This window comes from Gymnodraco acuticeps, unplaced genomic scaffold, assembly GCF_902827175.1.
Source record: "Gymnodraco acuticeps unplaced genomic scaffold, fGymAcu1.1, whole genome shotgun sequence".
NCBI classification, from domain to species: Eukaryota; Metazoa; Chordata; class Actinopteri; order Perciformes; family Bathydraconidae; genus Gymnodraco; species Gymnodraco acuticeps.
Window position 1 is genome coordinate 469,298 of NW_022991085.1, and position 14,253 is coordinate 483,550.

Sequence of the window (14,253 nt, forward strand, 5' to 3'; positions counted from 1 at the left end):
TGTGGACTGACGGCTTCGGGCCTTGTACTATTGCACATGTGGTTTTATTTTGAAAAGTGTTTCCCTTTCCCTATGTCTGTTACTCCTGATTATGTTCACCTGGTGCCCTGTGTTGTCTCCTCCCCCCCCCCCACCTGTGTCTAATGGCTGATTAGTGTGTGTGTGTATTTAGGCTCTGTTGTTCTGTCTGTTTTGGGGCAGGTAGTGTGTGTGAGATCCTTGTGGCTGGTGACGGTGCTCACAAAAAAAGCAAGATTGAGGCTGTGTCCTGGGCTCGAGTTTAATAAATGCCCACACAGGGTTATATTTTTGGACGTTCTGCCTCTGCCTCCTTGCTTGGTCAGGCCGCTCAATTGTCAGCTTCACATGTTAATTTGAGTTTTTTTCAAATGGACTAGGATGTATTATCAAAGAAGCCACTGGTCATTAGTGCAAAAATGCTCTCAAAATAAGCTGCGTACAGGCACAGGTTGGCTAAACACACTGAAACTGAAAGAACACAAGTGTTTCCAATTTGAACATTATCAGTAAACTGTCAGCATTTATTTGACTGCTTACTTAAAGTTGTGCTGTAAAAGGGTTGTAACAAAATGGTGACAGATGTAGACCAAAGACTGCAGACAGCAAAAAGTGAGTTCACCTTTTAGAAAAGGTACCTTAGAAAGGTTGTTGTTAGTTGTTGCTAGCTGATAAATGCCTGTCAGAGTTCATGATATGTAAACTTATATCTGAATCCTTTGGAAGCCCATTAAAACAAAAATAGTGAAAGGGACCAGTGACCAACATTTGAGTCACGGTTTAAGAGTGAAGGAACAGAGAGTCGTGCCTGGGTCAATTATTGACATATCTGTAATATTCATATTAAAAATAAGAAGATGTTTGCACTGCTAAACAACAAAAATTATATATATTTGTTTATCTTATAAGGCCTTTAAGTCTCCAAAACCAGAACTTGGGTAGAATTCTAGGGTTAGGGTTAAGCAGAATGTTTGTCACAAAAGTTCAATATTATAGACTCACAGTGTCACACTGATCAGTGTGACACTGTGAGTCTATAATATTGAACTTTTGTCAATATTTAAATTTTCAGAGATATCAAATTTGGGGTTTTCATTAGCTTTAAGCCGTAATCATCAAAATTAAAATAAATAAACACTTGAAATAATTCCCTTTGGGTGAAATGAATCTATATCACAAAGGAGTTTCACTTTTTAAATAGAAATACTGAAATGAATCAACTTTTCCACGATATTCTAATTATTGAGATACCTGTATGTCTCGCCTAACTCTGATGTGTCCCCTGCCAGATTGTCTTGTGTGTTTTGCCAAGTGCTCGAGGGTTCAGTTCGTATTATCTGGTCTGCCCAGTTTTGACCCTGCCTGGCTGATTTTGAGCCTTGAGTTTCCTGCCTGCCCCCTGATTGGATCGGTTTGCTTGTTTGCCAGATCTCCTGGTTCTGAGCCCCATTCAGCCTGCCCCCTTTATTGGCTTTGGTTACCTAATTCCTGGGTTTCCTGGTTTTGGCCCTGCCTTAAACCAACTTGAATTAAACTGAACTTTTTGAACATTGTCTGTATCTGTGTTCATTGGTTCAAATAATCTTTAAAGATGTTTGCACTGGTAAACAACAAACATTATATATATATTTATTATCTTATAAGGCCTTTAAGTCTCCAAAACCAAAACTTGGGTAGAATTCTAGGGTTAGGGTTAGGGTTAAGCAGAATTCACATGACAAGCAGTAAAACGGCTCTACATTGCCATTTCGATGCGCAACCAATTTGTGTGTAGCAGCTCATAATGATAACTAGGAATATGCTTTGTTGGATTTAGGTAATTAGAAAATCACTATCTGGATCATGCTCAAAAGTTTTTGTTTTTTTATCCGTTTTAGTTTTACTTTCAATAGCCTTGTCAGGAATGAACTTCCATAGAATCCTTATCATAAGAGATGTGTTTAATCTCAATAGACAGTGTAAACATTACCAATGACAGAGGTCAGACTGCAAATGTTTTTATGTATATCATACTCTGTATTTCCACATTCAGGACAATGACAGTAAATATATCTTGTCACCACTGTTTTTGCCCCCCCTTTCCTTACAATGGACCCAACAGCAATACAAAGTCGAGACACACTTGCACAGAGGAAAATATATTCTTGCGCAATATTGACAATTTAAAAACTTTAAGTCTGTGTTAATGATGGTAATGGTCACTGGTGTCTAAACAAGTTAAATGTGTAAGAAGTAGATTATTTCACTCAGGGGTCTGAAATGTCAGAAAATAATAATACAAATAATAAAAATCAATGCAGAAGCTAATTCAGTCCCAAATATGAAGCAAGTTCCATGAAACAAAACCCTTTTGAAGAACCTCTCTTCAATAAATAAATCACGTAAATAAGACACAAATTAATTTAAATAAATAGATAAATAAATAAATATACTTATGTACAATGAAGAGATTCAGAAGAACCTGTAAAATGAGCCTTCTGGAAACACAACGCAGACCGACTAAAACATGCGTGGTCCGTTCAGAACACTCGGTCAGAGCCCTCGGTCAGAACACTCGGTCAGAACCCTCGGTCAGAACACTCGGTCAGAACACTCGGTCAGCGGTTAGCGGGGCCAGCAGACACATTTGATGCGCTGCTGCAGATGCATTTGGCACAACCTAACACTGTAACACTGATCCGTCCTCCTGTTGGCGTCGGCACATCTCAGGACACAAGAGGCTCACTGTACACTCAATCATTTACTGTAATGTAGGTGAACGGGAGAAAGAAACATGACTACTGGCTTTAAAATGATCTGTTTGTCCTTTTTATCTAAAATAACTTATTCAATGTTAAATAAATACTATGGTTTACGGAAGACGATTAGGGCCAAACATTATTATCTTTTCTGAGTTCTGACTTTTCTCTAAGAATTAAAGGTCACCTATTATACTGTTTTTCATCAATATAGGTCTCAGATATATACAGAGTCTGTCTCTGATTGGCTGAAACACTAAACAGATCATTGCAGCATTACCCATAATTCCCTCTGTTTCAGCCCTGTTTCCAAAGTGCTGATTCTCTGTCTGTTACTTTAGATGAAAATAAGGAGCCCCTCCCCACGCCCCTCTGAGAGAGATTTGGTTACAAAGAACTCAATGGTGCTCTAGGAGGAGATTCAGGTGATAAGGGGGGGGGGGGGGTTACCTTGGTTGGTGATTGGCTAATGGTTACACAAGCCGAAAAATCGTTATGACATCATAAAGTGGCCAAAATCTGATCATCTCATTTTCAGACAGGTTTTTATAGAAATGGATCAGGACAAAAAGAGAGAGAATCTTTGTTCCTGAAACTTTCAGAATCTCTTTCCATGCTCAGGCCCGCCCCTCCCTACACGCAGATCACGCAGACTGCGTGGGGCCTCACCTCGCGGAGGGGGCCATCATCTGAAGCGTAAATGCGGCGCAATTAAACGCGCCACAGTATCGCCGACACAGAGGGTCTCATCACATAACTTTGCGTGGGGCCACAAGTTGGCGAGGGGCAGCCCTGCACATGTTTAAGTATAAAAGACATGAAAGAGTGGATTTTGCATAATAGGTGACCTTTAAGTCCCAATTATAATAATAAAGCCAGGAGTCTTACATTAAATGTACAATTTTGACTCATTTTGGACAGAACTAAAAAAACTGTCATGTTGCACTAATATTTATTGAGTTCTGTCTTTCTCTGAATTCTGACTTGACTCAGGATTCTGTGTATAAAGTCTGAATTTGTGTGGCCCTAATCCTCTTCCATATCGGGTTATTAGAGACTTGACTTTGCCCACTTACCCAGAGTCAGACACACTTTCAGAAGCCTTTTTGTACCGGTATAGCAGTACAACGTTGAATACAAAGCTCTGTCTAGCTTAGCTCAGTTTATAGATGTGCAATCTAAGGTCTGAGGAAAATAAGAATTCATTTAAACTTTGGTTCATAATTCAAGCATTGACCTTCTACTTTTCTTCCAGATTAGTCTGACTAACTTTGTAACAGCCAGTCCGATCATCTGACAAGTAACTCTCTTTCTGTCTCGTTTGTAGCTTTTGGGTTGCACTGTCAACATTACTTGACCAACCAGGTAGAGCTGCAAAAAAACAAGACCCAAAAAACATCCTTAAGACACACAGTTGAACTTTTCAAGTAACTTCCTTCTTCACTGTGTTTCCCCAACAAGAGGCTCCATATTTAAAATGGTAATTTTGATTTAGGTTACAGGTGGTACATGCTGCATTAGCCTCTATCTACATTTAAGCTCAGGTTTGAAAACACTGTGTTCAACATGTATCTGTGGTGCTGTTGGAGAGGCTGGTTTCCTGCCAACTCCCCCATTAGTAATGAGACTAAGCACATTGTAAAGGCTACTCCAACATCTTTCAACACATATCATTACATCAAACATATCTCAGCGGGTCAGTCAACAAATAACATGGGGACAGGTTTAAAATGAATAAAAGCATTCTCCTGAACAATCGGCGCTACTATTTTTAACCTATGTTGTGTTTTTGCCTGTTTTTATATTTACTTAGAAAGGCACATTATGTTATAACAACTGCATTTTGTAAAAATATGCTGCCATTTTCTATAAACAACCTAAAAAGCAAATAGTTTTAACATTTTTGAAATAAATTAAATTAGATTTTTTGCAGGAACATTTTCTACCTTTTCCATTGAAGCTGTTGATTACCAAATGAGGCAGAATGTTACAAAGTGCAGGGGGTTATTACTTCATAAAGAGACATGTATTTCCTTTTGTCGGGTTATTACTGTAATGTATGGCTGTTATTTGATTCCATTGATTTCAATGTATTGAGTTAAACACAAAGTCAAAACATGAACATCGAACACCATTCCTAAGTTTCCCTGACTCTGGGTCAGTAGGAACAGTTAGTGGCATTCATTGCTTATAAAAGGCCCTCAGCTCCTGTTCTGCAGCAGACACTGTAAGCACGTCTTTGATATTGAATACTGAACGCCTCCCTTTGTAGCTGGAGTAACCTGGCCTTAGCTAAGGAGGGGGGGGGGGGCACACAATGCATTAGCAGCCTCATAAACATATACGCTCAAACTCAAACAATAAATATCATCAGTATAGAGGTTAATTACAAAATCAGATCTCCTCTAATTTGGATTAAATGATCTCACCAAGAGAAAGGCCACTTCCAGACCCATTCTAAAGGAAGGTATTTATTAGTTTCAATCCAGAAATATCAAGCTCTTTGTTTTCAATATGATTAATTTAGGATAGGAAAGCCTGGTACCGTCAGCAGACTCTGAAGAATGACAGTCTGGACTGTCTGAACTGCCTTTCTGTTCAAAACGTTTACAGTTTACAGCCCATCCTCCAGATCTGTAAATCAAATCATATGCGTACAAAAAATGCAGGGAGAAACGATGAGCCACTCAACGCCAACACAAAGAAATGTAAACTGTTGTTTTTCAAATTGTCTCCTTTTTTCTGATAAGACACAGAAATGGAAAAAGGTGGTGGTATCCCAAAAAGAGGGGATCCTGTGAGTCCAGGAAACACACTTCACACACAGGAAGTGGGGAAAAGAGAGGGTTCCATCCCTGTCGTTCACTTCCTGTTCTTTAGTTCTCTGTTTCCTGTTTCTCCAGCAGTATGGATCTCTCTCTAAACAAGGGAAACCTGGACCTTTAAGACCTCCTCAGAAAAGAAAATAACAGCAGATATATTACACAGAGTGATGAAAATAGAAACGTCATGGTCTGAGTTTTACTTACCATATACAGTATGTGTGTGAGTGTGTTTATAGTGTATGAGTTCCACCAGCTCAAACACCAAAGTCTGTATTTCCCTTTTCCTCTCCGCTGCTTCTAGATATGTCCATTCAGCTTAAAAAAAAATCATCAAAGTCTTTAGAGAAGCTCTCTCCCGTAAACGAAAACCTTTAGTTAATTCTGAAAAAAAGAAACCTGCTGTCAGACAAGACGTCTCCGCTCCAGCATCTTCTCAAATGAAGCTCCGCCGCCCTCCGGCTCCGACACGTTCCATCGCTCCTGCCTCTCTGTCCGCCTGGGGGCCAGTCTACTCAATGGGGGGTGGAGGAGGAAGACGGGCGAGGAAGGGGGGGCAGGAAATGAGGAGCGGTACGGTCTCCTGCACTGAAAGAGTGATGAAGAGTAAGGAGGAGGAAGGTAGGAGGAAGGTAGGAGGATGGCGGCGGTCCTACTCGATGACCATGCAGTGCGGCAGGTGCTGGGAGTAATACTTGAAGAGCTCGGCCGTGGCCCCGGGGCAGTTGGTGAGCTCCAGCTCCTCCAGCTCCTGCAGCTGGATCAGGCCCGACAGCCCGGTGGTGGTCAGCAGGGGGCAGCCTGGGGGGGAGGGGGGAGGTCACAGGAGACATGAACTGCTGTTTCACAACTTGTATGTATTTTGTATGTAAACATTTTAAACATATACAAGGCAGGGGGATAACTTAACCTTCTTTCTTAATAGTTCCCACTTTAGTTTGTAGGGTGTGTCAGGATTGTGGAAATGAATGTAAAATAATTTCTAGATCTTGACAAGTTGTTTTGATCATAAAGTTGTTCAGTTCCAGATTCCTGACTAAATGTTGTGAGCCTTTTTAGATACACTGTGATCTGTGAGTTGTAATGCACATGTGTTCATGATACACTGAGGCATTGTATTGTTGAAATTGCACACATTTTCTGAAGAAATTTAAGATTTCTTAAAAGATAGTTAATTAAATGTTACATTTTCAGAATGTACTTTTTTACACTAAAACACAGGGAAGGAGTTGTCGTTTTTATATGCTATTTGCTATGATTTTACTGGTCTGGCCTATTTGAGATCAAATGTGGCTGAATGTGGCCCCTGCACTACAATGAGTTTGACCCCCCTGCTCTAAATAAATGTCCGTAAATTGAGAAAAATTCCCATCACAACATGTCATTGGGTGTGTGTGTGTGTGTGTGTGTGTGTGTGTGTGTGTGTGTGTGTGTGTGTGTGTGTGTGTGTGTGTGTGTGTGTGTGTGTGTGTGTGTGTGTGTGTGTGTGTGTGTGTGTGTGTGTGTGTGTGAAAGAGTTCAGGTCTAGTTCCGTGTTGGGGCTAGTTTGGTTTTTAAGGGGTTCACCAGTTTGCTGTTCGAATGACCAGAGGTCGAGAGGACAACAAGCTTGAAAACTCCACAACAATGGCGGACTATGTTTGAGCTGTGCTCATGTTGCTAGTAAACTCATACACAAGTAAGATTAAATGGCAGAAACAACTTCTTCAACTTTATATTCCAGAGTGACGTGGGCGTGGCTAATGGTTTGCTGCTATTGTTCTGTAATGCTGAACCCCTGAAGAGGTTCACTGTTGGTGTTCTACCGGCACACAGCCTAAATGTCCGAATGCATCTTCCCCTTTAAGTACTGTGGCCCGATACATATTTTCCAATAAAAGCATACCTGCCAACCCTACCGATTTGGGCGGTAGTCTACTGCTTTTGACATGTTTCTACCGCCTACCGATTTAGCTGGCTTTTCCTACCGAATGTTATTCTTCCCAAATTATAAAAAATAAAAATGACACTGGACTGGACTTTTAGCGGAAACCGATTGCAGCGTGTCTGTGATCCCATCATACAAACAGTCCTCTGTGTTTCTGAAAGAGAAACAACGTGCAGAGGAAGGGCAGCGTTACCCCCAGGACTGCGGTCAAGCCAGCCTCCACTTCAGAAAACACAGTCAAGCCAGCCTGCCGCAGTCCCCCGGGACTGATAATAATCAGTCATCACTCCCAAATGAGTTTAGGGGAACAGAGACGAGGCATTTGAGTCCTGCAGGATTTCCCCGTTAATATCAGTGTCTCGAAAACACATGTTGGCGACTGAAAGACATCCAGTGTTTGGTCTTTTCCTGAAGCATCCTTCACCTACAGTGTCTCAACTGAAAGAGGACAACAAACACACAAAAAATATAATACCATTTTGAGATTCTGGGATATTTATCTCCCATTCTTTCACTTTTTCTGACATTTTCAACACCAAACATGTCGTTAATGTCTCTGTTTAGTGAACTACAGCAATCTGAAAGCCTGTACATTATTTATATCACACTGCAAAAACAAGCAGGAAATGACATTTTTAATGCAGTATTTTCTGATTTATGGCGCAACACAAAGATATATCGCTCTGTACAAACCTTTGACTCTAATATGTCAACAACATGAAACAAGAATATGAACCTGGCTTCATCCAATGTTCACACAAGAGTTCTACATCCTGACACATCCTTCATCTACACTGTCTCAACTGAAAGAGGACCAGAAACACACAAAATATAATAAAATGTGGAGACTTTCTTTTACTTTTGGACATTTTACAGACCAGCCATGTCGTTGATGTCACTGTTTACCAAACTACCACTTTTTCTGAAAAATGCATAAAATGATGAATTCATGGTTTATACATGTGATTACTGGGGTTCCATTTCTTCTGATTACTTAATTTGGGCGTGCACATTTGCCGAGCGCAAACCTACCTCTTTTGGATTTGGAAAGGTTGGCATGTATGTAAATGTATATTTATTTCAGTGAAAATCAACAATATTGGGCATAGCGCCCTTAAAAATAACTTTTATCTTTTGTCCTATTCAGTAAATGTTTAAGTTAAACATTTTGTACTTTTACTTGAGTACGATTTTTGTAGTATTTCTATATATTAGTATTGTAGTATTGCTTCTTTTACTTGAGTCAAAGATCTGAACACTTCTTCCACCACTGCCCATTGGTAAGTTTTTCCCTTCAACTGAAGCTACATAATGCTAATGTGACCTGATATTTAGTCCTGAGTGTTGTGCTATAAGAAAGGCTCGGTCTCATTTGCCAAATGCTATCACAATCTGATCATAAGAGTTTGAAACAAATCTTTAGAAAGGCTTTCGTTGGGTGTTTTTCTAGGTGCTGTATTTATTTATTAGCTATTAGACCGGCTAACTCACGTCACCACTGCTAAGCTAAAGGTGGCTAATGTTAGCATGATGACGTTTAGTAGTCTCATAGCCTCATGTAGTCTCTTGTTAGCAACCTCTGTTTTTAAGACACTTCAGAAATTCACCAGTGGGGTATTTACTGATGAATTTTATGTCTAGAACGCAACATAAAAATCTCGTCAGCTGGTGTTACAAGTCAACACAGTCTCACGGCATTTTGTGTTATAGTCAAGAAATGAATCTATTGATTCGTGTACACCAACACGATTTCGCAATTTTTTTCCTGTCACACAGAACGATTTTAAAAGCAATGTAAATAATAACAAATTAGAAGGAAAAATAGATTTAAAAAAATACAGATTTCAGTATTCTGACACAGAAAAATTGGTACCACTTTACAGACTACCCTTATAAAGGGTTTACGAATAGTTTGTAATTAATTAATTAATTAGGTTGTGAACACTTTATAAATCATTAACAAGCTTTTATAAGACATGAGATAAACAGGGCAACTGTGACCGGTTGCTTGCCAAATAGTGAGCCCACATTTATCTGTACTGCTAAGCCTTATTAGAAATGGTAGTAACTCATTAATAAATGGGAATGTGTTTCACACTTTACAATAAGGCTCCCTTTTGGCAGTTATAAATGTTAGTAACTCGTAAATAAATGGTCATAAAGAGATGACAAGAAACATCAAGATGGATGGGGGGGGAATAAACTCAGTGAACAACAGATACCAAGGATGTGCTGGCTGATGAAGAAGACGAAGTAAGCTAGGTCGCCAATATAAGGCTTAGTCATCTTGCCAAATAGTGAGCCTGTGTTGATGTATGAAAACTATGTTAGAACTGGTTTATAAATGGTTCTTAATGATTAATAAAGTGTTTACAACCTAATTAATAACCTAATTATAAACCCTTTATGAATCCTTTTTAAGGGTAGTCTTATTGTAAAGTGGTACAGAAAGATTTTAGAAGCAATGTAATGTATTTCTATTGGTAGTATGTTTCGTGCCTGCACCAAATAATAACAAATTAGAAGTTAAAAAAATGACAAAAAATACAGATTTCAGTATTCTGAGGCTCTTTGCCCCATTTCTTTCCCTCGCGGATGGCAAAAAAACTCCGACATTATACAATTTTAAATAAAAGGGATAGGGTTAGGCCAGATGTCGGCAACCCGCGGCTCTCGAGCCGCATGCGGCTCTTTAAGCCCTCTGCTCTAGCTCCCTTGAGTTTAGACAAAAATAAGAATTAAATAAAATAAAAGTATTTGTAAGACTATTTATATTTTGTTGCACGGTTGAAAATGTTTGGTATCTTGTATTATGAGGTGATACTGTGACAGATAAATAAAAAACAAAACTGTTTTAATTAGGTCAACTAAAATATGCGTCACATCCTGCTACGGTCCCGTGCTAGCGCCTTTTCTTGCAGGCGAATAACCTGACCCCCGGCACGATGAGCAAACTATGGATAAATCAAAGAAAAGTACCGGAGGAACACAGGCAGTGGCGGCCGGCCCATAGGGGCGCTAGGGGCGCCGCCCACCCTCTTCCCACATGTTTGATTGTCATTAAAAATTAAAAATAGATATTTTTAAAAAAAATGTATTTTTATTTTTAATGAACAAGGTAAATATTATATAGTTGGTATCAGTAAAATGTATAATCTACAATAAAATCTCATTTAAAATTGTTTTACGATGTCTAAAGTTACTGATAAGTCACATGTTTCCTGCCTGGCCGCAGCGTGTATCATTACCCTCTCTCGTCCGGGCGGTAGAAAGGAGCCCTCAGCCAGAGCAGCAGCAGCCAACAAGCTGACTGTTGCTATCTGTATACTATGCCGCCGAAACATAATTTCAGCCAATCAGCGTCGTCAGATCTGATGTTCAAAGGGCGCCGTGTCAGCGCCCTGGCCTGTGTGTCTGTGAGTTGTTTGGACTCGTATCCAAGGTGACGCTACAGTAGTTGTCGAGGATGGCTGCGTCTGCAGGTGGAAACTCCGGTGCTAGTGGATCGCCGGAACTGTAGATTAACATTTACATGCTTATTGTAGTTGTAAGGGCAATGCCTGTAGCACCATGGAGCATATGTGTGGGCTGGACCTGTATTTTACAGGAAAGGAGTGAGCAGAGGGTGGAGTTGTTGATTCTTGTTCAGTTTTCATCTTCCTCACCCTCTCAAACTTTGAGTTGCGCACGCTGCTAAAGAGACGCGCTACCATGGAAACCAAACAATGGTGTAGCTGTATTAAAGTCCGAGTGGAAACAGTTGTGAGTAAATCTGATTTTGTCAGAAATCGGAAGAAATATGACCCCGGGAGGAAACCGGGAGAGGCCAATGAAATCGGGAGTGTCCCGCGAAAATCGGGAGGGTTCTATTTCGTCCCTACTGACCGCCGGTGAGGCGGTGCTTTAAGCACTGGATATGTCCATCGCGCGCATGCGCAGCTCGAGTACCAATAACAACAAAGTTACCTGTGACCCACGTGACACCGGCTATATCAGCCGGTGTCGTCAGAGGATCTGTTCCTTTCATGTTCTCGCTGCGCGAGGGTACCGTGGCTACATTTTTGTAGCCTACAGCGTTCAGGTTTGAACATTTGATCTGAGGGATTGCTCTGCAAGCAGCTGGCCGCGTGCAGCTTCGTGACTGACAGTCGGAGCTACGGGTCGTTAACGCGTCCTCCAGGAGCTGTGGCCGGCTGTGCGCTGTGCAGAGCCTCGACAGACAGGTTTGTGTCAGCTTGTTGCTGGTGATGGCTGTGTCCCCGCACCCTCTCCCAGCCAAGTTGTCCTGATTGCTGTCTTGTTTTTTGTTTGGCTTAGACTTTCTGGTGACGACAGTGCCCATAAAGTTGCCCTTATGCTCTTTTGAAAGTTCTGCTTGTGGCGTTGTGCCCGAGCTATCATTAGCATTTGAGTCCCAGCTTTGGCTGTGTCCCTCATTCAATTTAGTATGGAAAGCTCAGAGTGTCATATTTTAAACCCGTTTTTCGTTTAGATGCAGAGAGTGAGGTAAGTACTTTCTATTTCTTAGAAGCTATTATCTGGTCTTAATATTTGTGTTCTGACTTGGTCGCTTGATTGTTAGCAGCAGCCGCTTGGCTAACACCTTGCTGTTAAGCTTAACCATGAACTCAGCCGGTGAGGGCAGTGCTCCCGCTCCCGGTAACATAGGGTTTGATTGCAGTAGCGCTAGATCGTGGTATTACTGCTCCTAGTACTAGACTCCTAGCACTAGGATGATATGCAGAGAACATCTTCACTGCGGGTGCTGTGTGCTCTGCATGTGCGGTTACTACTGTAACCATGGCCTACGGTTCTATGCGGGCTGTTCTCATTCTTAGAAGCTAATTATCTGGTCTTAACATTGTGTTCTGACTTGGTTGCTTGATTGTTAGCATTTAACTTATTCAACTCAGCCGGTGAGGGCAGTGCTCTCGCTCCCGCTCCCGGTAAACGCACGGTATGGTTGCAGTAGCGCTATATCGTTGTATTTACTGCTCCTAGTACTAGACTCCTATCTTCAGTGTGTGTGCTGTGTGCTCTGCATGTGTGGCCATTAAGGAGGATTTCATCCTCCCAATATTATATTATCTAGTGGGCAGCCGTTTGGCTGACACTTTTAGGCACCGGCCACAGTTACTGCTGTAACTACGGTTCCAAGCCGTGTAAGTACTGGCCATAGTCAATACCGTAACTACGGCTCTATGTTGTGTAAGTACTGGCCATATTTACTACTGTAACTACGGTTTTAAGCCGTAAGTACTGGCCAGAGTTACTACTGTAACTACGGTTCCAAGCCGTGCAAGTACTGGCCATAGTCAATACCGTAACTACGGCTCTATGCTGTGTAAGTACTGGTCATAGTTACTACTGTAACTACGGTTCTAAGCCATGTAAGTACTGGCCATAGTTACTACTGTAACTACGGTTCCAAGCCGTGCAAGTACTGGCCAGAGTTACTACTGTAACTACGGCTCTATGCTGTGTAAGTTCTGGCCATAGTTACTACTGTAACTACGGTTATATGCCGTTTGAGCACTGGCCATGGTTACTGCTGTAACTGTGCTGTTCTCTTCTTTAGAAGCTAGTTATCTGGTCTTAAACATGTGTGTTATTTGACTTGATCTCGCTTGATCGTTAGCAGCAGCCGCTCGGCTAACGTCTTGCGTGTACTGTTAAGCTTCTTTATTTTACCCAGCTAGGTGAAGGCAGTGCTCTCGCTCCCGCTCCCTCTACCGGTAATGCGGATGTAGCTACATCCCTTTTTCTGTTCGGTGAGTAGTAGCACCGCTCTACTCTTCCCGTTCAGCAGGTAGCTGGTGAAGGCTGTGTTCCCGCACCCGCTCCCGGTTACGCTGCATCTGGCATTCGTCTCTAACTCAACCAGTGAAGGCAGTGTTCTCGCCCCCGCTCCTGGTAGACGCGGAACTGCCTTGTTTATCCGTTAAGCAGGTAGCTGGTGAAGGCTGTGTTTCCGCACCCGCTCCCGGTTACGCTGCATCTGGCATTTGTCTCTAACTCAACCAGTGAAGGCAGTGTTCTCGCCCCCGCTCCTGGTAGGCGCTGAACTGCCTTGTCTTTCCGTTAAGCAGGTAGCTGGTGAAGGCTGTGTTCCCGCACCCGCTCCCGGTTAAGCTGCATCTGGCATTCGTCTCTAACTCAACCAGTGAAGGTAGTGTTCTCGACCCCGCTCCTGGTAGACGCGGAACTGCCCTGTTTTTCAGTTAAGCAGGTAGCTGGTGAAGGCTGTGTTCCCGCACCCGCTCCCGGTTATGCTGCATCTGGCATTCGTCTCTAACTCAGCCGGCAGTGTTCTCGCCCCCGCTCCTGGTAGACGCTGAACTGCCGTGTTTATTAATCCAGCCAGGTGAAGGCAGTGCTCTCGCTCCCGCTCCCTCTGCCGGTAACGTGGGTGTAATTACATCCCTCTTTATGTTCGGCGAGTAGCAGCAACGCTCTACTCTTTCCATTAAGCAGGTAGCTGGTGAAGGCTGTGTTCCCGCACCCGCTACCGGCTACGCTGCATCTGGCTACCTACAGAATGGCTCATTCATGTTGCGCCTGTATGGCTTCTTTTGAGCCCGAGGACGGCCACGACCGCTGCCCCTCCTGCCTCGGCCGCCTCTGGCGGTCAGTGTAGACGAAATGTGAGCATCTGAGGGAGGTTCTCACGGTAAACGCCTGCATGAGCTGTAGCTGCATGCCTCGGCGCTCAGAGTGGCTAAAATCACTGAGGTGGAATGTCTGGCAG

The 14,253-nt window shown here is 42.3% G+C and overlaps 1 protein-coding gene across 2 annotated transcripts in view; it reads right to left on the reverse strand.

Moving 5' to 3' along the window:
• Positions 1-3,215: 3,215 nt before the first annotated feature.
• The window catches only part of fbxl16 (F-box and leucine-rich repeat protein 16), a 40,781-nt gene continuing 29,743 nt past the window's right edge, over positions 3,216-14,253 (reverse strand). The window contains exons 7-8 of one of the 2 annotated variants that reach the window (XR_004571111.1): positions 5,786-6,379; positions 3,216-5,705 (exon numbers count right to left, since the gene is read on the reverse strand). Coding sequence is in view for 1 of the 2 variants with exons in the window: in XM_034236813.1 (XP_034092704.1) it covers positions 6,231-6,379 (149 nt within the window). In the remaining variant the exon portion in view is untranslated. Of the gene's footprint in view, positions 6,380-14,253 lie in introns of both variants that reach the window. The other variant, XM_034236813.1, reaches the window with a different exon arrangement.